The following is a 23,653-nucleotide window of genomic DNA, read 5'->3' as shown; positions in this document are numbered from 1 at the left end:
AATGAGTGCCTCCCCTAGCCCTACTGATTCCCCAACCTTATTTAAACAGTAACTCCACTCTTAAAACACTGCTTCCTATCTACTAAGCTGATCTAACTGAAGTCTTTATATACTCCTAATAAATAGGGTGGTTTAACATTAAAAATATAAGGACTCAGACAAAATGACAAAATCAAGCAAATCCCATCTAAAAAAGCATTACAGCCCCTTTCAACTAGAAAACACTGAAGGGGCACCTGGGTGGCTCAGTCGGTTGAGCATTCAACTCTTGATTTCAGCTCAGGTCATGATCTTAGGGTCCTGGGATGGAACCCCACAACAGGTTCCATGCTCAGTGCGTAGTCTCCTTTAGGATTCTCTCTCTCTTTATCCCTGCACCCCATAGCTTCTGCATGCGTTCTCTCTCTCTCAAAAATAAATAAATTTAAAGAAAAAGAAATGCTGAAGCTTCTCCATAGCCACTGGTGTGCAGAAGACTATACTATGCTTTTAGTGGGAAAACAACTGGCAACAAGATCAAAAGCTTTGTATCACATGAGACACTTTCTACTTCTTAAGTCTGTTTGTGGACTATGATTAATTAGATAATTATACACATATACATGTGAAAGATTATCAAAAGTAGATGGATGTCAAATGCAAAGAGATGGTGGAACTTTGCTTTTGATAAAAGTAAGCTCGCTTTTGTGAAATTTGTGAGGTAAATTTCCCACACTGTACAGATAAAAATAAATCCTATCAGGGATGAACTGAAATATAAGGACAGGGCTAAATCTGTGACACAATGATTATTATAATATCAAAGTGTACAAAAAATAAGTATAATTTTGAACTAGATCCAACTATAACTAAATGATTATTACTTCTGTTTAAAGAAGAATAATAATGTAGCTACAAATTCAGACAGTGGCATTAACTATATTAAGGAATGAGTGTGGGTGGGGAAAGGCAGGCTGGGGAAGACAATCAGGATAGGCAGTGTACAAGACAAAAGGTTAAGGAAGTGTTAGCTTTAGGCTAAGTTACTGAGGTTCCAGGTGGGGAAGATATTACCCACTTTGCCTAGGACAACTAAATCCTTAGAACATATGCTATTGATATACAATAGAAGGATTCCGTCTGAAAGCTGGAACACACGATAGAGATTTGGATGACACTTAGAACAGTAAGCTCTACTTGGAAAAGTTCTATTCCATACTAAATTGTGCAGTTACATTTTATATAGAAACTGCCCATTATAAATAAAAGTGTCTTCACATATCTCTTAAAATACACAACTGAAGTGGCAATAGGGGAGAACTAGGTTTGAAAAATTTCTAAGACTTTTAAAAAGTTACAGTAAAAAGCTAAAAAGGAAGAAAATTTTCCCCACATCCCAATACTAAAGGAAAACTAATTATCGAGTCAAACTAGATGATTACTATAAATTTAGGATGTTAACTGTAATCCCCAAGGTAACCACCAATAAAATATCTAGAAAAGTATACATAAAAGGAAATGAGAAGGGGATCAAAATAGTACATAACAACAAAAATTAAACCAAAAAGGCAGTAATAATGGAAATGAGGGACAAAAAAACAAAAAACTACTAAGCATACAAAAAAATAGTGAAATAGCACAAGTAAGTTCTTGCTTAACAGTAATCATTTCACATGTAAATGGACTAAACTACCCAATCAAAAGGTAGTGACTAACAACAGAATGCATAAAAAACATGATCAATTATAAGCTGTCTATAAAAGATTCACTTTGGATGAAAGCACATGAACAGACTAGAAGTGAAAGGGTGGGGGAAAAAAATTCATGTAAATAATAACCAAAAAATGCAGAGGTGGCTATACTAATATCAGGTAAAATAAACTTTAAGTCAAAAATTGTTAAAAGAGAAAGAGATAAACAAAGGGTGCCTGGGTGGCTCAGTCAGTTGAGTGTCTGACTCTTGATCTCCATTCAGGTCATTAGCTCAGGGTCATGGGATAGGGTCCTGTGGTGGGCTCTGTGATAAGTGGGGAGTCTGCTTGAGATTGTTACTCTTCCTCCCTCTGCCTTGGCTCACCCCACTGTGACCCTCTCTCTTTTTCTCTCTAACAAAGAAATAAATCTTTTTTTTTTAAAAGGGATAAACAAGGACATGATATATTGACAAAAGAGTCAATTCATCAAGAAGATATACATAACAGACAACACAGCCCCCAAATATATGAAGCAAACATTGACAGAACTAAAAAGAGAAATACAGTTCTACCATAACAGTTGAAGTCTTCAGTACCTCCTTTTCAGTAAGAATATGTACACAGAATATCGAGAAGAAAATAGAGGACTTAAAAAAAGGGGGGGGGCACCTGGGTGGCTCAGTGGGTTGAAGCCTCTGCCTTCAGCTCAGGTCATGATCCCAGGGTCTTGGGATCGAGCCCCACTTCGGGCTCTCTGCTCGGCCGGGAGCCTGCTTCCTCCTCTCTCTGCCTGCCTCTCTGCCTACTTGTGATCTCTGTCTGTTAAATAAATAAAATCTTAAAAAAAAAAAAAAAAGATTTTATTTATTTATTTGATAGAGGCAGCGAGAGAGGGAACTCGAGCAGGGGGAGTGGGAGAGGGAGAAGCATACTTCTCACTGAGCGGGGAGCCTGATGTGAGACTCAATCCCAGGACCCTGGGATCATGACCTGAGGAGAAGGAAAACACTTTACTGACTGAACCACCCAGGTGCCCCAAGGACTTAACATTATAACCCAACTAGATCCACCAGACTTTTATTGACATTCCACCCAACAATAGCAGAATACATGTTCTGCTCAAGTGCACATCAAACATTCTCTGAGAGACATCATATGTTAGGCCACAAAACAAGCCTACAGAAATTTAAATTGATTGAATCACATAAAGAATCTCCTCTGCCCATATGGAATGAAGCTAGAAATCAACAATAAAAGAGAAACTGGAAATTTCACAAATATGTGGAAACTAACAAACATACTTTCAAAAATAATGGATGAAGGGTATCTCAAAGGAAATTAGAAAATACTTAGAAGTATGGGACGCCTGGGTGGCTCAGTGGGTTAAGCCGCTGCCTTCGGCTCAGGTCATGATCCCAGCGTCCTGGGATCGAGTCCCACATTGGGCTCCTTGCTTGGCAGGGAGCCTGCTTCTCCCTCTGCCTCTGTCTGCCATTCTGTCCGCCTGTGCTCGCACTCTCTCCCTTTCTCTCTGACAAATAAATAAATAAATAAAATATTAAAAAAAAAAAAAAAAGAAAATACTTAGAAGTAAATGAAAACAAAAACACAATGTACCTAAACTTATAGAATGCAGCGAAAGCAGTGCTCAGAGGGAAATTGATAGCAGTAAACGCCTACATTAAAAAAGGAAGATCTCAAATCAGTAACCTACTTTATACTCAAGGGAACTAAAATGAAAAATGTAAGTGGGATCATTACTACTGACCTTCGAGAAATAAAAAGGTCTGTAAGAAAATACTATAAACAATTGTATACTAACAAAATAGGACCTAGAGGAAATGGACTAATTCTGAAAACACACAAAAAGAAATAAATGATACTGTTTTTTTCCCCACAGCCTTTTCTCTTGATGACCACTTATTTTTAAGCCAGTCCTGCAAATTCTCACAAAGATTTATATAAGTGAGGACCTCAGCAACTGTAAATAGTTCTTCCAAAGTTCTAAATAAAGCAGAAAGTAGAGAAAATAGAATGATTCCTCCAGGGAACTTACTAGTGATGTGGTAGCTGTTATTTCCCTGAGTTTCTTTGGGTAGGACATTGTGACAATGACCATTCTCACAAACTCAAAACCTCATAAGGTTACCCACATACCACGTTGCACAAAATCTAGCTATCAACATTCCTTGGTATGGGGGGGTTATCTTTTCTCTTTCTCATCTCTCATCACCCAATAAATTCACTCTCCACCAAAACCATATACAGATAAATCAAGTCCTTTCATCATGATGATGGCAAGTGATTTGGTTCATACCACTAGAGACAAGACAGGCTTTCCTTCCATTTAATTTGTTTTAAAAAGCAGGCAATGACCATAATGAGCAGCACCAGCATTAGCACTCAATACAATTGCTTAACTCATTAAAAGGAACAACAGTGTTAACAGAGTACAGAGCATTGAACAGAACACAGCTATCCAGTATTCCATTCTAATATATTCTCCCTGCCAATCAAAATCTGTAGGAAACGTCTCAGGCAGAACAGATGCATATCTCAATCTACACTGACACAGAAGCTTCAGATACAATATTAAATTCTGTGTTAATTTTGTCATGTAAGCCTATCTAAATCAGGCAAATTAGGAATGAAACTTTAGTCTACCAATATGAACTATGTCTTGACCATTTCCTTTAAACATATACTTAAAATATGAATCTATACCAAAATATATCTTTAACATGACCAAGAGAAAATAGAAAAGTTTGTACTTCTTCAATGATTTCCTTTACCTTGTAAGTTGTCATTCGATGCTGAGCAATTGTAGTCAGTTTTTCTAGAAGGCCTCGTAATCGCTCCTGTGTTGCATGGGAGATCAAGTTCACAGCATCAGAGTTAAGTTCTGTAATGTCATGCTTTTTACCTGTAGAAGCAGAGAAAATCCATTACGTGTTTTAGTAGTGGCTGATAATTGAAATAATTAGCACAGCAGGTATTCTGTTCCCCCTGGAAGTCATACCCATTATGAATAAAGGTTTGGAGATTATGATTTTCCTGGTGAAGTCACAACTTCAAAGATCTTAGACATTACATTAATAAAACCTAGCCTGGAGCCTCAGAAAATATAGACATTGTTTCACTTAGCCTCTAGAATCATTCTCCTTGCAAGGTCATTTATAGGACAAAGTTAATAAGAACACAAATCAAGTCTAGTGTTCAGGGAGGAAAATGGTAACTGCAGAAATTAGTGCCGTATTCTGTTAATTTTAGTAATTAAAAAAATAGAAAATTACATTTTGCCCTGTTTGACACTGTTAACGATTTACGACATTTATTTCAATGAATTAAGATTGTGGGTCTCTGTTACAGCCTTGTCTACAAGAGATAGCTAAACTCCTTTTGCCCATTACCAATCATGCTTATTTTGCACTAACTCATGTTCTGATAAATTGACCTAGTAATTAATTCAAAAGTTGAAATGGGCTCAAAGCCTCATCATTTCACCCATCCATTTGAATGACTTCTCTTTTAATGTACTCCCTTCCATTAATAACCAAACTTCTATTCTTCTTATGGCTAACTAGGAAGATTCAGGAAAACAACTTGTATCACATACCCAAAGGCAGAAGCTCATTTATAAAGCAACCTTATCAGTATTTACATAGCAATTCCTCAGTTCAGTGAAACCAACCTGTATCAACAGAGACCTAACTCTAAAGAGACAGCCAAAGTCTAATTTAAATGAGCTTTTAAGAGTGTTTACTGTGTTTACTTTTAACAAACACAACAGTTTGCTTCTGCACTCTCATCTGAAACATACTCATATACTCATCAAATTATGACTCAGTAGAGTAAAAAATAAGTTTTAATTAAAAGCCAACAAATCTTAAATACATTCTTTGACATCATTCCATAACAAATGTTAAACCTCAAAGTGTAGGCTATAGGATATGAGGGCTATCTGGCTGTGACATCTGTCACACCACTGATCACCAGGGTGGATCTGATTGATCTGGTTGCCAAGGTGCAGTCCCCTTCTTCTCTCATTGTTCCTTGTGCATCCCTCCCAAAGCTGTGTGCTCCCTTGAAAAGAATGACCTTCCTAGATAGAGGAAGGCCATTCTTTGGTCAAGGGTATGTAAGTAGCTGTGTTCCCCTATTAGAACCTCCAAAGAAGCTCTCAAGGTCCATAAGGCAGCTTATGGTAAATCAGACAGGATGAAGATAAAAAATTATTTAGTTTCTTCTAAGCCAAACCTTCAAAATACAACTTGTTACTGTCTAGCAAGACTGAATTCATCACCAATTTTAGATTCAAGCAGGGAAAAGACACTACAAAGTCAAATCTACTCTACTACAACTATTAGCATACATAAATAGTGAAGGCCTGCTACATAAGGACACAATTTCAATACCATCTAATGATTAAAATCACAACTAGACATAGGGTAGTTAACCTGTCAGTTCATGCTTAAAGGAAAGAAAATGAACATTTAAAAATATGTAGTGTTTTGGAGGGAAACTTTGAAAATAATTTCATATGTATTTATAAAATAGTTTATCCTATATAGAAGAAAAATTCGTATTTTAAAAATATTAGAAATAAACAAGGGTAGGGATTTGCAAACAATTCCAGGGTTTAGTGAACAACCAAATGTTCTAATATCTTCACTACACTGCTAATAAAGCATGACAAAGTTACCAAGTTAAAATACTATAAGAAAAATTCCTACTTTTTTTAAAAAAATAAGATTTTATTTATTTATTTGATGTGGGGAGTGGCAGAGGGAGAAGGAGAGAGAGAGAGAGAATCTGAAACAGACACCTTGCTGAGCATGGAGCTCAACCAGGGCTTGATTCCACGACCCCCTGAAATCATGACTTGAGATTAAATTAAGGGTCAGATGCTTAACTGACTGCGTCACCCAGGTGCCCTCCCAAATTCCCACTTTTAAATAAAAACACTATTTAAATACACTTTTTAAAAACACTCCAAGTCAATATAACTGATGAAAAAAATCTAGTTGCTGCTTTTAAGTTTGTTATGTGATTTTATAGAAAGTCTGTGTAATTTTATTTAGGTTAATTAGCAAAAAAGGAAGAATATTGGCATGTTTACTCTCCCAGCATTATTCAAGTAGAAAAACCTTCCCCCCCAAAATTCTTTGGGTTAATTTATAATTTCTGTGATTAAAGAACAGTCCTGGTTCTGAGCTACCCTGTAAAGATGGAATTTTACTACAAATGAAAACATTCCTAGAAATACATAACTACACTCACTCTATAGTTTTGTTTTTAAAAAAGCTTAGGTATTTCAGAAGTAAGAAATTTTGCAATTTTCCATTTTATTAAACAACAAGTTTGTGCTCAATTATTAAGGACTGAAAATACCAAATAATTAACTCCCAGAATTCTCCTTGAAAGCAGAGGTTGGCAAACTAAATTTGATCTCTTTTTGTATATAAAGTTTGATGGGAATATAGTCTGGCCTATTTGTTTATGTATTCTCTATGGCTGCTCTTGCAATGTAATAGAGTTGAGCAGTAGTGACACAAACCACATGACCCACAAAATGACAAATATTTAGTCCCTGGCCTTTTGCAGAAAAAAACTGCCCATCCCTGTCCTAAATGCCCAAATTGTTCTTTCAATGCTAAAAACTTTCCTATCATATAATCAAAGTGTAAGTTAAGCTAGAAATAAAAGTTCTCGGGGGAGGGGTGGTGGTGGGAACTGATAAAGCGAAGTATTTACTTCCACTTTATGAAAGCACTAGATCATTATATGGTTACACAATATGGTTACACGGAGTCAATACCAATAGCTTCCCAAGGAAGCTAGTATAACAGGAAAGTATCATGCTTATTCCAAAATTACGGAACTGGCTCCTGTACAGTACACAATACATATTCAAAGAAAAGACTGAACGAGGAAGTAAGAAAGAGAGGAAAGGAAAAAGGAGGAATGAAGAGGAGGCTGGGGAGAAAAGTCAAACAAGACACCAGCAAACATTTTACTATCAGCTCTTCTGAATTCCTATCCTTTTGGACTGCTTACAAATTTGTTTTTTGTAATAAAAGAAAGATAACAGAGGGGCTCCTGGGTGGCTCAGTCAGTTGAGTGTCCGACAACTGACTTTGGCTCAGGTCATGATCTTGAGCCCCACTGCTGGGGTCAGGGCAGAGTCTGCTTGAGATTCTCTCTCCCTTTCTACCACTTACCCCACTCACACACACACATTCTCTTTCTCACTCTAATAAATAAATCTTAAAAAAAAAAAAAAGGAAAGATAACAAATACCCAAGTTAAGTTAAACATTTTAAAAATGGTAATTTGCAAATAAATAAATAAAATCTTTAAAAAAAAAAAAAAAAAGGGCGCCTGAGTGGCTCAGTGGGTTAAGCTGCTGCCTTCAGCTCAGGTCATGATCTCAGGGTCCTGGGATCGAGTCCCACATCGGGCTCTCTGCTCAGCAGGGAGCCTGCTTCCTCCTCTATCTCTCTCTGCCTGCCTCTCTGCCTACTTGTGATCTCTCTCTGTCAAATAAATAAATAAAATCTTTAAAAAAAAAATAAATAAAAATAAAAATAAAAATGGTAATTTGTATAGTATATAGTAGGAGCTCTAACATTTCTTTATTATTCTGTGAAATAGATTTAAAATATGTAATAGTAATGCATTTTGTAGATCTTAAAAATATTATGGGTGTAAATCAGAAATCAGAAACCTTCACATTTTTGTGGTAGGGCTTCAATATAAAATATAAAAATCCTTACTGAAGTATACCCCAAAGTCACTAGTATTGTCCTACCAAATTGATATGGGTGATGAAGAAGGTATTACAAGAAGTCCCAGGGTTAGGACACATGAAATGAGATAATTCACATACAATAATCTCTCTCCAAACTGTCTTGGTTTTCAGTCAATGTGGGAAGAATGTGTTCTTTCATGTTTCTGCAAGGTTTGGTATTAAACAACAAAAAAGCTGTGTGGCTCCAGAACAAAACTGGAAAATTCTCTCCCATTTCCTTCTATATACTGCAGCCACTTAGGAACTACTTGTGGACCCAGGGAGAAACCCAGTATTTAATTTAGTTCTTTTAGGGCAAAGATGAGTTTGAATTTCAGGGTTGAGAGAAGAAAAAAGGGACTTACTCTCTATTTCTATGTTTCACAATACTCGACAGTTTCTAGATTTCATAAACATGAACTTGTAGTGTATGTATGTATTTGTATGCATACGTGCCTAGTCCAACCAAGAAAGGCACAGGACAGGAAAAAAAAAGTACATCATATGTACAAATTCAAAGGAGCAGAGTGGCGCAGTGGAAGCGTGCTGGGCCCATAAGTACAAATTCACTTAAAAAGTATATATCTTTCTCCCACTAAGAAATATTAAGTAAATATTAACTTCTATTATCTAAACCAGAAACTACAAGATATGATTTAATTTATATTAATAGTTTTTAAAACAAAATACTTCTTTCTGTAACACCCATGAAACCTTGATTTTTTCCCAGAGCCTTATTTAAGCCCAAGTTCCAGGAAAACCAACCCAGGTTATCTCTTTTGATAACACTTTCCCTAGAACAGACAATCCTCTTAGGTCAATAATCTTAAGTCCAGGGCGCCTGGGTGGCTCAGTGGGTTAAAGACTCTGCCTTGGGCTCAGGTCATGATTCCAGGGTCCTGGGATCAAGCCAAGTATCACGCTCTCTGCTCAGCAGGGAGCCTGCTTCCCTCTCTCTTCCCCCTCTCTGCCTGTCTCTCTGCATACTTGAGTTCTCTGTCAATTAAATAAATGAAATCTTTAAAAAAATAGTAATCTTAAGTTTGCACTTACCAATGTCTAAAATTCTCTTTTGCAGAGCTCCGATGAAAAGAAATGGTTCATCTTTACATGACTGTACAAGTGTGCCAACCAGTTCAGAGTTTGATGCTAAGATGCAGGCATTTTCTTCACTTAGGTTGACCCCTGCCATGGAAGTCACATCATTGATGTCATCTTCATCTCTAAGAGAAAAAAAAGACAGCTTTTTGGTGGTGGTGGTGGTTGGTGATGTGTATATATGAATGATTTGGGAGAGCAAAGAATTACAGATCTCTCCTTATAACTAAAGACATTATTTTACTCAATTCATCCAAGCAAGAGAACTGAAGAATAGCTATCTTTCCCTGCATGCCTTTAAAAATTAATTGGTGTGTCTAACCACTAGTGTACATTTAATATCAGAGAGATGAATCAGAAGCAACTTTGTCTTCTAGTGCCCATCTCCCCATCTTTCAGTTTAGTAAATGGATATATCAACAGGGACGTGGGGGTTAAACTAAGTTACCCACAAATGCCCTGCAATGAAAGACAAAGAAACAAAAACAGACTTCTTTGTTTTCATCCAAGATGATTAAAAGCCCATCAGATTTCCCTAGTGCACTCTACTGTTCCATCAAAGATCAGGAAAATCCACTGGTTCTGAAAGATCCGTACTCACATGAAGACCCTTGAGAAGAAACTTTCTTGACTAGTAATTCTGAAACCAAATAGTTAAAACTAGTTTTGATTTTCTGCTTCAGACTTTTGGTGTATTCCATCTGTACCAACTGAATTCATTAAACTCATCCTCAAGCAAATGCCTGCAAAGGATCTACATATAAAATTACATACACACACACACATACACACACACACACACACACACTAACATTACGTATATATATACATAAATATATCACAGAATCTGTTTGAGCTCCTTGCATTGCACCAGCAAAATTAGTTGTTTTTATCTAACAGGACTGCTAATGGCTATAGTGATAAGATCAGTATATATGTTTAAGGATAGGGCAGAAAGAAAATACAAAAATTCCCTCATAGCATCCTTATCACCCTATGTAATAACAAGTATGTTACTGATCATAACTTACCTACCAGTGCATAACGTGATTTACACAGACATGATTATATAAAAAAAAGGTGTTGCTTCTCTTTATTGCATGAGCCAAATGGTATATCATGTGGTCTCATGTCAATAGATTTAAATTATGAAACTCCCTGTGGTAATGCATTTGTGTATGGGAAAGGAAAATAAATTGTAATTGTCAAGCACGCAAGAAATTAAGGTCTCTGGTGTTCCACTTTAAAAAGCAACACATTAAGGGTGAAGGGGAAAGAGTCCACGCTCAAACATATATTAGAGATTAAAAACAAACAAACAAACCCTAAGTAAAAGAAAGAAAGAGCTAGACACAGCAGTTAGGAAGTGAAGAGGTAGAACAATGGTCTTATAATCTGAACAGTGGATTTAAAAGTCTACCATTAAAAGGTGTGTCTTTATGAAGGGGAAAAATTTTAAATTTAGTAGCTCAAACCACCAAATAAAACATGCAATACAAATAAAGTATACCAAAATGGTTGAACTCCACCATATCAAATGTCACAGAGGAATTGTCAGAAGTATGAATGCTGAAAATGGCTCTAAGAATCATTCTGCCACCTATGTAAATAAAGTATTTCCAGAAACATCTAAACAATGTAAATATCTGGGGCATCTGGGTGGCTCAGTTGGTTAGCAAACTGCCTTCAGCTCAGGACATGATGCTGGAGTCTTGGGATCGAGTCCTACATCAGGCTCTCTCCTCAGTGGGGAGTCTGTTTCTCCCTGACCCTCCCTCCATCTTGTGCTCTCTCTCTCTCATTCTCTCTCTCAAATGAATAAATAAAATCTTTAAAAATAAACAAATGAACGAACAAATCCATGTAAACATCTAAAGTGTAAGAATGGTAAAAACCGTAAACCCAGAGACAGACCAAGAACCAAATTTAAAAAAAAAAAAAAGGTCTTAGTAAAAAAATTTTTTTTTACAGATTTTTTAAAAAATTTATTATTTATTTGACAAACAGAGATCACAAGTAGGCAGAGAGACGTGGGTGGGAAGCAGGCTCCCTGCTGAGCAGAGAGCCTGGTGTGAGGCTCAATCCCAGGATCATGACCTGAGCTGAAGGCAGCCTTTAACCCACTGAGCCAACCAGGTGCCACAGTAAAAAGTATTTTCAATAAAACTTGTCTCATGGGCTCCTGTTGAGCTGAGTTGGTAGAGCATGTGACTCTTGATCTGGGGTTGTGTGCTGGAGCCCCATGATGCGGATAGAGATTACTTTAAAAAACAAAAACAAAAAACAACCCCCACCATGTGTCAACAGAATGAAAAGAAAAGCCACAGACAAGGAGAAAATACTTGCAAAAGTTATCAGATAAAGGACTGTTATCCAAAATATATAAAAAACTCTTAAAACTTGACAGAAAACAAACAAACCAATTAAAAAATGGGCCAAATACCTAATAGAGGCCTCACCAAAGAAAATATACAGATGGCAAATAAGCATATGAAAAGATGCTCCACATCCCTGTCATCAGAGAAATGCAAATTAAAATGAGATACCACTATACATGTATTGGAAAGGCCAAAATCCTAAACACTGACATCAAACACTGATGAAGATATGGAGCAACAGGAACTCTCATTCACTGCTGGTAGTAATGCAAAATGGTACAGCCACCTTGGAAGACAATCTGCAGTTTATTATAGAACTAAACATACTTTTACTATACAGCCCAGCAATCACTTTCCTCAGTATTTACTCAAAGAAGTTAGAAATTTATGTCCACACAAAAACTTATACATGGATATTTAAGGTAGTTTCAGAGATAACTGACAAAATTGAGAAATAGCCAAGATGTTTTTCAGTAGCTAAGTGTATAAATAAACTGTGGTACATCCAGACAATGGAGCATTATTAAGGACTAAAAAGAAATGAGATGTCACAATATGAAAAGATGCAGAGGGGAACTTAAATGCAAATTATTAAGTGAAAGAAGCAATTTGAAAAGGCTACAACATACTATATGATTCCAACTACATGAGGTTTCTGAAAAGGCAAACTATGGAGGCAGAACACAGAGAATTTTTATAGCAGTGAAACTACTCAGTATGATACTATGATGTTACATACACATCATTATACATTTGGGCTTTTTAAAGACTAATTTATTTATTTGAGAGAGAGGAATAAGGGGGAGGGGCAGAGAAGGAGAGGGAGAGGGTAAGCAGGTTCCACGCTGAGTGTGGAGCCCAAAGTAGGGCTCAATCTCATGACCCTGAGATCATGACCTTAGTTGAAACCAAGAGTTAGATGCTTAACTGACTGAGCCACATAAGTGTCCCTCACTATACATTTGTTAAAACCCATAAAACGTATTACACCCATAGCAAACTGTAAACTATGGGCTTTGGGAGTTAATGAGTTGTCAGTGCAGGTTTGTCAACTATAACAGACATCTAAAGTGTAGCTATGGTAGCTAACTATGGTAGGGGGGTGCTGATAATGAGGGAGGGAGGCCATGCATGTGTGGGATTAGGGGGAATTCTTGATCTTCCAATCCATTTTGCTGTAAACTTAATCTGCTTTAATAAACAAAAGCTATCAAAAAGAAAAAAGAGGTTAACTACATATTAATGACATCATTACAAAACAGAAACCCAAGCAGTTACTTAACTCTTTAGGATTCAAATTTTTCCTTTAAAAAATGAGTAACTTAGATTAGGTACTTTCTAAAGTCCCTCTTAGCCACTTGAAAGAATGAGGCAGCTCTCTTTGACCTGATACAAAACAACTGCCAAGGTATACTATGAGGTAGAGAAAAAAAATGAAGAAAAAAGACTGCCCCTTGCGGGGGGGGGGGGTGGATATATACACACACACATACACACACACACACACATATGAGCATAACATATCTCTGGAAAGATACATGAGAAAAAGGGAAGTGGGGATAAGACTTATTTTAGACCACAGAATATATACTCTTTTCTAGCCCTTTATGTTGTATTATATACATGATTACCCAATCAAAATGATTAGTGATATTTTTAAAATAGTAAATAAATATTTAGGAAAAGAAAACTGGAAATAGAAAATATGATGAAATTTAGATATATAAACCCAATATACCCTTGTAAAGAAAATCAGGGAGTGCCTGGGTGGAAGCCTCTGCCTTCAGCTCAGGTCATGGTCTCAGGGTCTTGGGATCGAGCCCTGCATCGGGCTCTCTGCTCAGAAGGAAGCCTGCTTCCTCCTCTCTCTCTCTGCCTGCCTCTCTGCCTACTTGTGATCTCTGTCTGTCAAGTAAATAAATAAAATCTTTAAAAAAAGGAAAAAATCAGAATTGTTGAAGATATACAAAACATGGCCTTTACACATATGCACTCAACACTGAATGTTTAGAATCTCAGATGTTTGTCAGGTACATGGGTCCTATAAACTGCAAACTGTTTCTATAGGAGAGTTCCTGCATAACTCCTGTTGAGATCTCACACACAGGCTGGAGAGACCAGTAGCAAGTATATGTACTACCAGCATTTAGCACAGTACCAGAATTGAACAGAATTCATCAATGAGGAGACAGTTCCAAATTTTTAAGAATCTCCTTGCACCTCTTCTCTGAAATGAGCAAGGAGCTAACTTCTCAGTAAGATTTGTTCTTGCCTGCCTTCCCTCCCACTTGGCCCCAAGATGAACACAACTCCCTCTAGTACAGCTGTCAGTTGCTATGGTTACCATGGGCAGCAGGAATAGAGGAAGATCCCCACTGAGGGAAGAGGAAAAGGTGCCACAATAAATAGCACCCAAGCCATTTAAAACTTCCTCTAAGAGGGGCGCCTGGGTGGCTCAGTGGGTTAAGCCTCTGCCTTTAGCTCAGGTCATGATCTCAGGGTCCTGGGATCGAGTCCCGCACCAGGCTCTCTGCTCAGCAGGGAGCCTGCTTCCTCCTCTCTCTCTCTCTCTCTCTGCTTGCCTCTCTGCCTACTTGTGATTTCTGTCAAAATAAATAAATAAATAAAATCTTAAAAAAAAAAAAAAAAACTTCCTCTAAGAACGGAGGCAGACTGAAGGAAAGAAAAGTCAACACAGTGTAGTACCATCATTACCAATAAGGCTAAGACAGGTCAGACAGTATTAAAGGCATTGATGTTGAAGCATAGTTGTGATGCTAGTTTGGTTTTAATTCCAAAGGAGAAGAAAATGAGTCTCCAAACTGTATCTTCAAGTCTTCTGGTCTAATGTGTCTTTTGATGAAGATGGTGCAAAACAATTTGTTTTGTTTCAAAAGATATACAATAAGGTAATCCATTTTTTAAAAAGATTTTATTTATTTATTTGCCAGAGACAGAATGAGTGCATAATCAAGGGGAGCATGAGAGGGAGAAGCAGCCTCACTGCTGAGCAGGGAGCCCCATGCGGGACTTGATCCCAGACGCTGGGATCTGACTCACGCTGAAAGACGCTTAACCAAGATACTCAGGCGCCCACAAAAAGGAGATTTAATAGTATGTCAGTATAAAAAGCTTTCCAATTCAAGATTCTGTGAGGTCTAATAAGTTACTGTGTAAAAATTAAAGGACTACGCAATTATCATTAATGTCTTACATTTTGGCTTCTAAAAATGATCTAATTCTTTAGCTTTTGATACAGTTGTCCACTGCTTAAGCCTGACTTCTTAAATCTGTTCTATCATCTTAAGATCTGAATAGCCCCAGACTGATTCTTCTAAAGTAGAGGGAATTATATTATTTTCCTGTTCAAAAACCTCTCATGTTCCCAAGAACTGAACTTGATATTCAATGTTTTCCAGGTAATGACCTCTAACTTAGCACTCTTCCTTGCCATTACTCACTATCATAAAGCTCCTACTGATTCTGGCCTTTGTGCAGACCATTCCCCACTTATGGTTTTCATCTTCAAACTCCTGCTTTTAGCATTTTTTAGCTGTCAAACTTTAGCTATACCCCAGTCCTATTTCAATTGCCTAGTTTAGAAATGCTGTTTAATTTGATTTTATACTTTTGTTTTTGTGCATTTTTTAAACTTTGTTTTTATATTTTTAAAGCATTTGTCCAATTGCTACAATTTTTCAACTTCTGAGAGCACACTGCATCTGTTATGGTAGGTTTTACGCTGTCTTCCATTCTAAACATCAGTGTGTTTCTCTAAAATGCCAATTAGACTTATTTTATCAATTATGCCCAATAAATATATTAAATATAATAAAGATTATATTACCTTCATTGCCTATTATTCCTAGCAGAAATGGTAAATAGTTGAAGAATGTCCCTGTGTTCAGAACAAGTGCTATTTAGGTTACGATGTACTGAGAGGTAGAACAGTGGGTAAAAATGGTAAGTCAAACTGGTTATAGTACAATTCTGACTGCTAGTTATTATCTATGTGAAATAAAGCAAATTAATCTTTCTAGGCCTGCACTGTCAGTAAAATGGAGGCAATAAGTCCTTATATATTAGATTGAAGACTGAAAGAAGTAATTCAGATCAGGGAAAAGGAATTAGTTTAATACAGAAAGAGTTCCCACAAATAATTAAGGAAAAAAACTCATGATTCAATGGAAAATTGGACAAAGCACATGACTTTTCATTAAGAAAAAATTTTCAATTACTAAAATAGAAAATATTCTTCTATTCTACCCATAATAGAACTATAAGATACAATTTTTCACCCATTAGACTAGCAAAAACTATTCAAGTTCACCAGAACATGTGAAAATGTGCTACCATAAGCTTTGCTGCTCAGTGTAATTTGTGAATTTAACCTCCGTGGAGAGTCATTTGATATTATCTGATAATTTAAAATAAATAAATAAGCTTGGGGCACCCGGGTAGCTCAGTTGGTTAAGTGTCTGTCTTCGGCTCAGGTCACGATCCTAGGGTCTGGGATGGAGCTCCACATTGGCCTCCCTGTTCAGTGGAGAGTCTGCTTCTCCCTCTCCTTCTCTCTCTCTCAATAAATTAAATCTTAAAAATAGACAAATAGGGACACCTGGTGTCTCAGTGGGTTAAGCCTCTGCCTTCGGCTCAGGTCATGGTCTCAGGGTTCTGGGATTGAGCCCTGCATCGGGCTCTCTGCTCAGAAGGAAGCCTGCTTCCCCTTCTCCCTCTACCTGTCTCTCTGCCTACTTGTGATCTCTCTCTGTGTGTCAAATAAATAAAATATTTTTTAAAAAAGAAGTAAATAAATGTAAGACTTCTTTCAAAAATAATAATAAATAAAATAGGCTCTTCTTTCTAGATATTACGTAAATTGAAAGCCACTATGGCTTTGCTTTCTAGTAAAAAACATTGGAAATATCCTAAATATCCACCATTATGTAACTTTATTAAAAATCTAAATCACAATGATTACACATTGATACAGAAAAATCTCTAAGATTTATCACTACTAAGTTGTAAAAAAAAAATGAAATGTAAAACATTATGTATTGTATACTACCATTTGTGTTGAGAAGATTGTATCTAGAAAGACACACAAGAAACTGCTAACAGCGGTTGGCTTGAGAACGGGATCCTGGGTAGCAGAGAGAAAAAGCAAGGGAGAACCTTATTTTTCCGCTATATAATCTTTCTTCCTTTCAAATATTGTACAAAATGTATATGTTAGTCAAATAAATAAATAATTTGTTTAGAAAGCATAAACAAAAAATTTTATTTTAAGAAGAGTAAGTGCTTCCCTTAGATTATTAATCCCTGGTAAAATAACTTTGCCTTCAATACTCTTTTGGTAAACCCTTTGGTATAACCTCTTTACTACAGCCAGCACATAAACTCAGGTAACACCCTGTTTATTCCTCCTTCCATGCCTTTGTGAAGTTATTTTTCTCATGGGAAATTCTCTTTGTCTTTCCTCTTTTAACTCAAATGTAGCAATAACATATACATGATTTCCCAAACTTAAATGATTTGATTTTGTTTAAAAGCTTTTTTTTAAAGCTTTTATTTATTTATTCATGTGAGAGAGAGAGAGAGAGAGAGAAGCAGGCTCCCTGCCAAGCAGAGAGCCGACATGGGACTTGATCCCAGGACCCCAGGATCATGACCTGAGCCAAAGGCAGATGCCCATCAGACTGCGCCACCCAGGCACTCAACTTTAGTGATTTTAAGAACCACCTGGGAGTATATTTAAAATACATGTCTCACAACCAAATACAAACCTGCACAGCACCCACGATTTGCATTCAGTAGGTCTGGCCTGTAGACAAAAAACCTGGAATTTTTTTTTTTTTTGTAAACAAACCTTAGGTGACTGTGACACAAACACTCTGTGGACCACACCTGGAAATATACTGAGTTGTAAAAATTAAAAGCACCAATTCTCTAGTTAGAGATGAAGGTCAGTCCCTGCTCTGACAATTATTAAAAGGATGACCTTGAACAAATTTCTTCACATCTCTACTCATCAATTCCCTTATCTATGGGGGTAAAAACTATACCTGTTACATGAAACCTGTATTAGAAGCCAGAACTGTATTAGAAATAAAAAATGAGGGGTGCCTGGGTGGCTTAATCAGTCTGCCTGTGGCTCAGGTCATGGTCCTGGGGTCCTAGGATCGAGCCCTGCATCTGGCTCCTGCTCCCTTTGCCACTCCCTCTGCTTGTGTTCTCTTTCTTCCTCTCTCTCAAGTAAATAAATAAAATCTTTTAAAAAAACAAATAAATAAAATAAAATGAGCCTGGCTGACTCAGTATGTGACTGGAGTGTGTGATTCTTGGTCTTAGGGTCAGAGTTCAAACCCCATGTTGGGTGTAGAGATTACTTAAAAATACAATCTTTTTAACACAGTGGAATATTACTTAGCCATCAATAAAACCCAAAATCTTACCATCTGCAACAACATGGATGGAACTAGAGATTATTATACTAAACAAAATAAATCAATCGGGAACAATTATCTTAAGACTTCACTCACGTATGGAATTTAAGAAACAAAACAGAATCATAGGGGAAGGAAGGGAAAAATAAATAAGATGAAATCTGAGATGGAGACAAACCATAAGAGACTCTTAACTATAGGAAACAAACTGAGGAGTGCTGTAAGGGAGGGTGGGTGGGGAGATGAGGTAACTGGGTGATGGACATTAAGGAGGGCATGTGATATAATGAGCACTGGGTGTTACATGCAACTGATCAATCACTGAACTCTCCCTCTGAAACTAAGAATACACCATATGTCAATTAATTGAATTTAAATAAAAATTTAAAAATAAAAACTTTAGAAATTAGTATTCATTAAAAATTAATAAAACTATTACATATTAACATAGAAAACATTCTAATGAAAACCAACAATACTAAAAATAAAAAAATTAGTTAAAAGGGTGGCATTGTTTTCTATATTTCTAATCTTTAAAATCCATTGATCCTTTTCACTTTGAATGGATTTTTTAATGATGCATGATTTTATAACATTACATGTTGGTGATCTGAAAAATACTGGTTCACTGAGCTATACAGGTCTTCCAAATTTAGGCTCATTATACATAATCTAAAATCACATGTTAATATCTGCACCAATCTAATCAGAAAATCTAAGTATCGGGAAGATGTTAAGCTCATGGCAGTGGGTACAAGTTTTCCAAATTTTTAATTTCTACTTCAAAAGCTCAAATTTTATCACTGGCAAAAGAATACTGTCAGTTGCTTTCCCTGAAGTGACAGGCTCACTTTTTTCATTTTCACAAAAATGTCTGTCAAATTCTCAAGTCTAAATAATCACAGTTTGCTTTTCAGCTGTTCTTTGTTCTTCCAAATAAAAATGGTGCTCCAAGAAAAAAGTGGTTAGTTTAGCTCACAATTGAAACATAAGTAGAGTGCATAGGTGGCTCAGTCAGTTGGTTAAGTGCCCAACTCTTGGTAAGTGTCCAACTCTTGATTTCAGCTCAGGTCAGGACAGGGGAGGGGTTGGCAGGATCAAACCTCTCCACCCTCTGTGCTTCACAGGAGGTCTGCTTCTCTCCCTCTTCCTCTGCTCCCCCACCCCATATAAGCACATGTGCGGACTCTCTCTCTCTCAAAATAAATAAAGTCTTAAAAAAATAAATAAATATAAGCATAAGCACTTGTCCTTACTTGAAACAACCATGAGACTCTGGAATGCAGAAGAGCTTTATGAAAACTTCCCATTTTGTCACACAGTATATTAAAAAGGTGTGTACTTAACGGAGAGACAATAAAAATCATAATGTTTGCTGCCTCATTACAAATATTAAAAAAAAAAACAAACACCTGGCTTTTTTTTTAAAGGAAGGACAAGGAGGAGGAAGAGAGCAAGGGGGAGTAGAAGAATTTTGCCTGAAAAACACAAATCACACAAACTGTTAGAATCAAAGCAGGCGGAAAGGGAAAATTTTTAAAGTCAAGTCACCAGACTCATTATCACCCGGAGCCTGGAATGCAGAAGAGCTTTATGAAAACTTCCCATTTTGTCACACAGTATATTAAAAAGGTGTGTACTTAACGGAGAGACAATAAAAATCATAATGTTTGCTGCCTCATTACAAATATTAAAAAAAAAAACAAACACCTGGCTTCTTTTCTTTTCATTTACTGTGAGTGTCTGAGGGTAAAGAATAAACGGCTACTACTAGCATAGTTTGGTGCCCCTGCCTTGATTAATGTTAAGGTGCCAGCAGTTTTGCCACTGTGGCTTCTGAACCATCAATCAAATAATATAACAAAAGGGGAAAATAACAATATCAACATCATCATCATTACTTAAACAGTTTTAATCTCACAGACTCCCTGAAAAAGTCTGAGTTTCAAAACTATTTTCTGCAAATCACATTTTGGGACCTGCTGGCATATATTTTTAGTCCCAAACTTATAATGAACATCAGAAATACTATGAGGATTTTAAAGATAGAGATTTCTGCCAAGGTTCACTCTCTAGAGATTTCATTCTGGATGAGCCACCAAATCAATTTCAGTAAGTTCCTTGGGTAGTTTTCAAATTGTTGATCTATACTATTAGCAATTATTTATTTATAAATTATTTTCAAAGTATCTACTACCCCTTCCTATATTTATGTATTTTCAATTGAATCATTAACACTGTTAAGAAATTTTTATGATCCTCTGTCCTCTATTATCACTGTCTCTTGGCTTTGATCCCTCTTGAAGATGCCTATGACATATAAATAATCTCATATGCCCTTTCTCCTCCCATGTAATTTCAACCTTTGCTTCATGGTGTGTCTACCTCTAGTATCTAATATCTTTTCTTCCCAATTCATTCTGCATCTAAGTACAAACATAATTTTTCCTAAACAGCATTTTACTATATATAACAAAATCTCACTAAAAACTTTGAAAGACTTCACAATCGCATCTCTCAAGTGTTCATTTATATAATTTCCCTGTGAAGAATGTTTAAGAATTTAATTCAAGATCTAGCATAAGGCAACTCCTCCAAGAAGACTGTTTTGTTGAATTTTTACCCCAGATTTAGAGCTAATCCAGGCAAAGCTTACAGGGATGTTTCTTTTTCTTTGTCTCCTTTAATCTTTCCAAGATGAGAGGGGTTTTTTGTTTGGGTTTTTTGTTTTGTTTTGTTTTGTTTTTTTGTTACTAGAGGCTGTTTTCTAAGTTCCTGCTCCAGAAAAATTAACTATACATATTTTGTCATATATTATATAACAATATATATTATAGATATACTTGTACATATAAGGAAAAGCAAACTCTTTAATAAAAGTACATGATGAAACAATTACATATGAAGCAAGGTGATTCCTGCAATATAAAATAAAGGATATTAAAGTTAATGGATAATACCATCTATGACAATAGCATGTAATCTTGTCCTATATTATTTTCTAAGAGTATGTTTAATTTTTTAAAGGACTTTGTTTATTTATTTGAGAGAGAGAGAGAGTGGGAGAGAGAGCAGGGGGAGGGGCAGCAGGAGAAGCAGGGGATGTGGGGTTCGCAAGACCTGAGTCAAAGACAGATGCTTAAACAACTGGGCCACCAGGAGCCCCAAAGAGTGTTTTAAAGAAAAATTTTAAAAATATCACCCTAAACCCTAGCTGCTAAAATACTGTCACTAATAGAAGTAATATATATACATTATACATTCATATTTTGTTTTTCTCTAAACTATAAGAATGTTTAAAAAAAACCTTAATCTTTAAGCATTATCATATCTTTAAAAAATCAACAATTCCTTTATTAAATAGCCAGTTTAAATGAGGTTAACTATACAAACATGAAAAAGTACTGTAATATTTGTCATTTCTGATTCTGACATATGAAGAATAAAACATGAATCTCTGGCTCCCTCTGGTGTTTAAGTACTATATAGCTTCCCTTATTCATCCCAGTATTGACACGCCAAATAGAAAATATAATTCTCTTAGTTGAAAAAGTCATGAATAAAAAAATTTCTTTTCAGTTAAACAAGTAGTTTTGAAAAAAATAGGCAAATAATACTCTATGTTATTAAACCTCATCCAGTTAAGACAAGATCTAATGGCATATACTATTACCTCTCATTTAACAAGGGTCAACATTAAGGGTCTATTTTAAGGTTCAACTTAACAACAACTGAAGTGACATTGATATTAAGTATCTAAAAAAAAACTAGACTTAAGCTAAAAAGCCATCACTTCAAAAAAGATATGCATAAACAACATATGACCAAAATTACTATACAACACACAAAATGAAAAATGTATCTTAGTGCAAAAATAAGAGGTATCTTTAAAAATAGCTATGATTAGGGCGCCTGGGTGGCTCAGTGGGTTAAGCCGCTGCCTTCAGCTCAGGTCATGATCTCAGAGTCCTGGGATCGAGTCCCGCATCGGGCTCTCTGCTCAGCAGAGAGCCTGCTTCCCTCTCTCTCTCTCTGCCTGCCTCTCCATCTACTTGTGATTTCTCTCTGTCAAATAAATAAATAAAATCTTTTAAAAAAAAATAGCTATGATTATAGATATTTCTCTTTTAAAAAATTCATTATTTCAGCAAATATTTGAATGCTTATTATGAACCAGGCCTTGTTTTAAACATTAGGTACACAATGGTAAACAAAAGTTATTGTGAACTCTCACAGAGATTTTATTTATCTATTTTACAGTTTTGTTTATTTATTTGACAGAGAGATATCACAAGTAGGCAGAGAAACAGACAGAGGGAGAGGGGGAAGTAGGTTCCCCGCTGGGCAGAGAGCCCAATGCAGGGCTCGATTCCAGGACGCTGAGATCATGACCTGAGCTGAAGGCAGAGGCTTATTAACCCACTGAGCCACTCAGGTGCTCCTCACGGAGATTTTAAAAGGAGTGGGAAATAACAAGGAATGGTAAACAAAAAACAGGATACTTTTATATGAGTGCCTCAAGATAGCAGGTGGGCTGTAGAAGCTACTTTACATTGACTGCCTAAGCAGAGACTCTCTAATTAGGGAGATTACCTTTAAACTAAACTAAGAAGGACCAAGCAAGATGATTCTGGAGCACAGAAAGTCCAGTGACTAAAAACTACAGTGAGAAGATGAATATGTGTCTGAGGAACAAAAAGAAAGCAAATGAAGAGGCTGAGTCCTTTATACCACAGAATGTTATTCCTGCAATGATCTACTTACTCTTCTAATTTTCCTGAATGTCAAAGAATCTTCTGTCTTGTGTATGCCACTTTTTTTTTTTTTTTTTTTTTTTTTTTTTTTAGTATTTCTATTATCTACAACCTTACTGAATTCTAACAAATGCGACTATGGTTCAAAATGGTTCACATCATAAAAAAGTTAATTCTCCCCCAAATTAACCTAATCACATAACCTCAAGACCAAATTTTCATAGAACTGCCTTGCTCATTCTAAAATTCATGTTCAGTAGAACAACAAAGGTAAAGTGGAGACACTGTTGATAAAAAAGGATTAGAGAGAGGATTTGTTCTGCCAGATATAAAAATAAATAATGAAGGTACAATAACTGAAAGTGCAAAAATATTAACACAGAAATAAAAACACAGCACTAAAATGAAATTCTAGAAATGTACCATTGCATAAATATTAATTTACTATAAGATAAAGGTGGCATATCAGAAAAAGGATAATGAATTCTTCAGTAAATACTGTTGAGACCCGCAT

At 36.2% G+C, this 23,653-nt stretch overlaps 1 protein-coding gene across 2 annotated transcripts in view; it reads right to left on the bottom strand.

The window, feature by feature from the left end:
• Positions 1 to 23,653, bottom strand: part of TAF4B (TATA-box binding protein associated factor 4b) — a 152,066-nt gene that overhangs the window by 70,695 nt on the left and 57,718 nt on the right. For both annotated transcript variants that reach the window (XM_045065472.1, XM_045065471.1), the window contains exons 10-11: positions 9,517 to 9,686; positions 4,466 to 4,596 (exon numbers count right to left, since the gene is read on the bottom strand). In XM_045065472.1, coding sequence (XP_044921407.1) covers positions 4,466 to 4,596; positions 9,517 to 9,686 — 301 coding nt within the window. The remainder of the gene's footprint in view (positions 1 to 4,465; positions 4,597 to 9,516; positions 9,687 to 23,653) is intronic.

Source organism: Mustela putorius, unplaced genomic scaffold (genome assembly GCF_011764305.1).
Source record: "Mustela putorius furo isolate JIRA1106 unplaced genomic scaffold, ASM1176430v1.1 tig00003858_pilon_pilon_pilon, whole genome shotgun sequence".
Taxonomy (NCBI): domain Eukaryota; kingdom Metazoa; phylum Chordata; class Mammalia; order Carnivora; family Mustelidae; genus Mustela; species Mustela putorius.
This window is presented reverse-complemented; position numbering and strand designations above follow the sequence as displayed.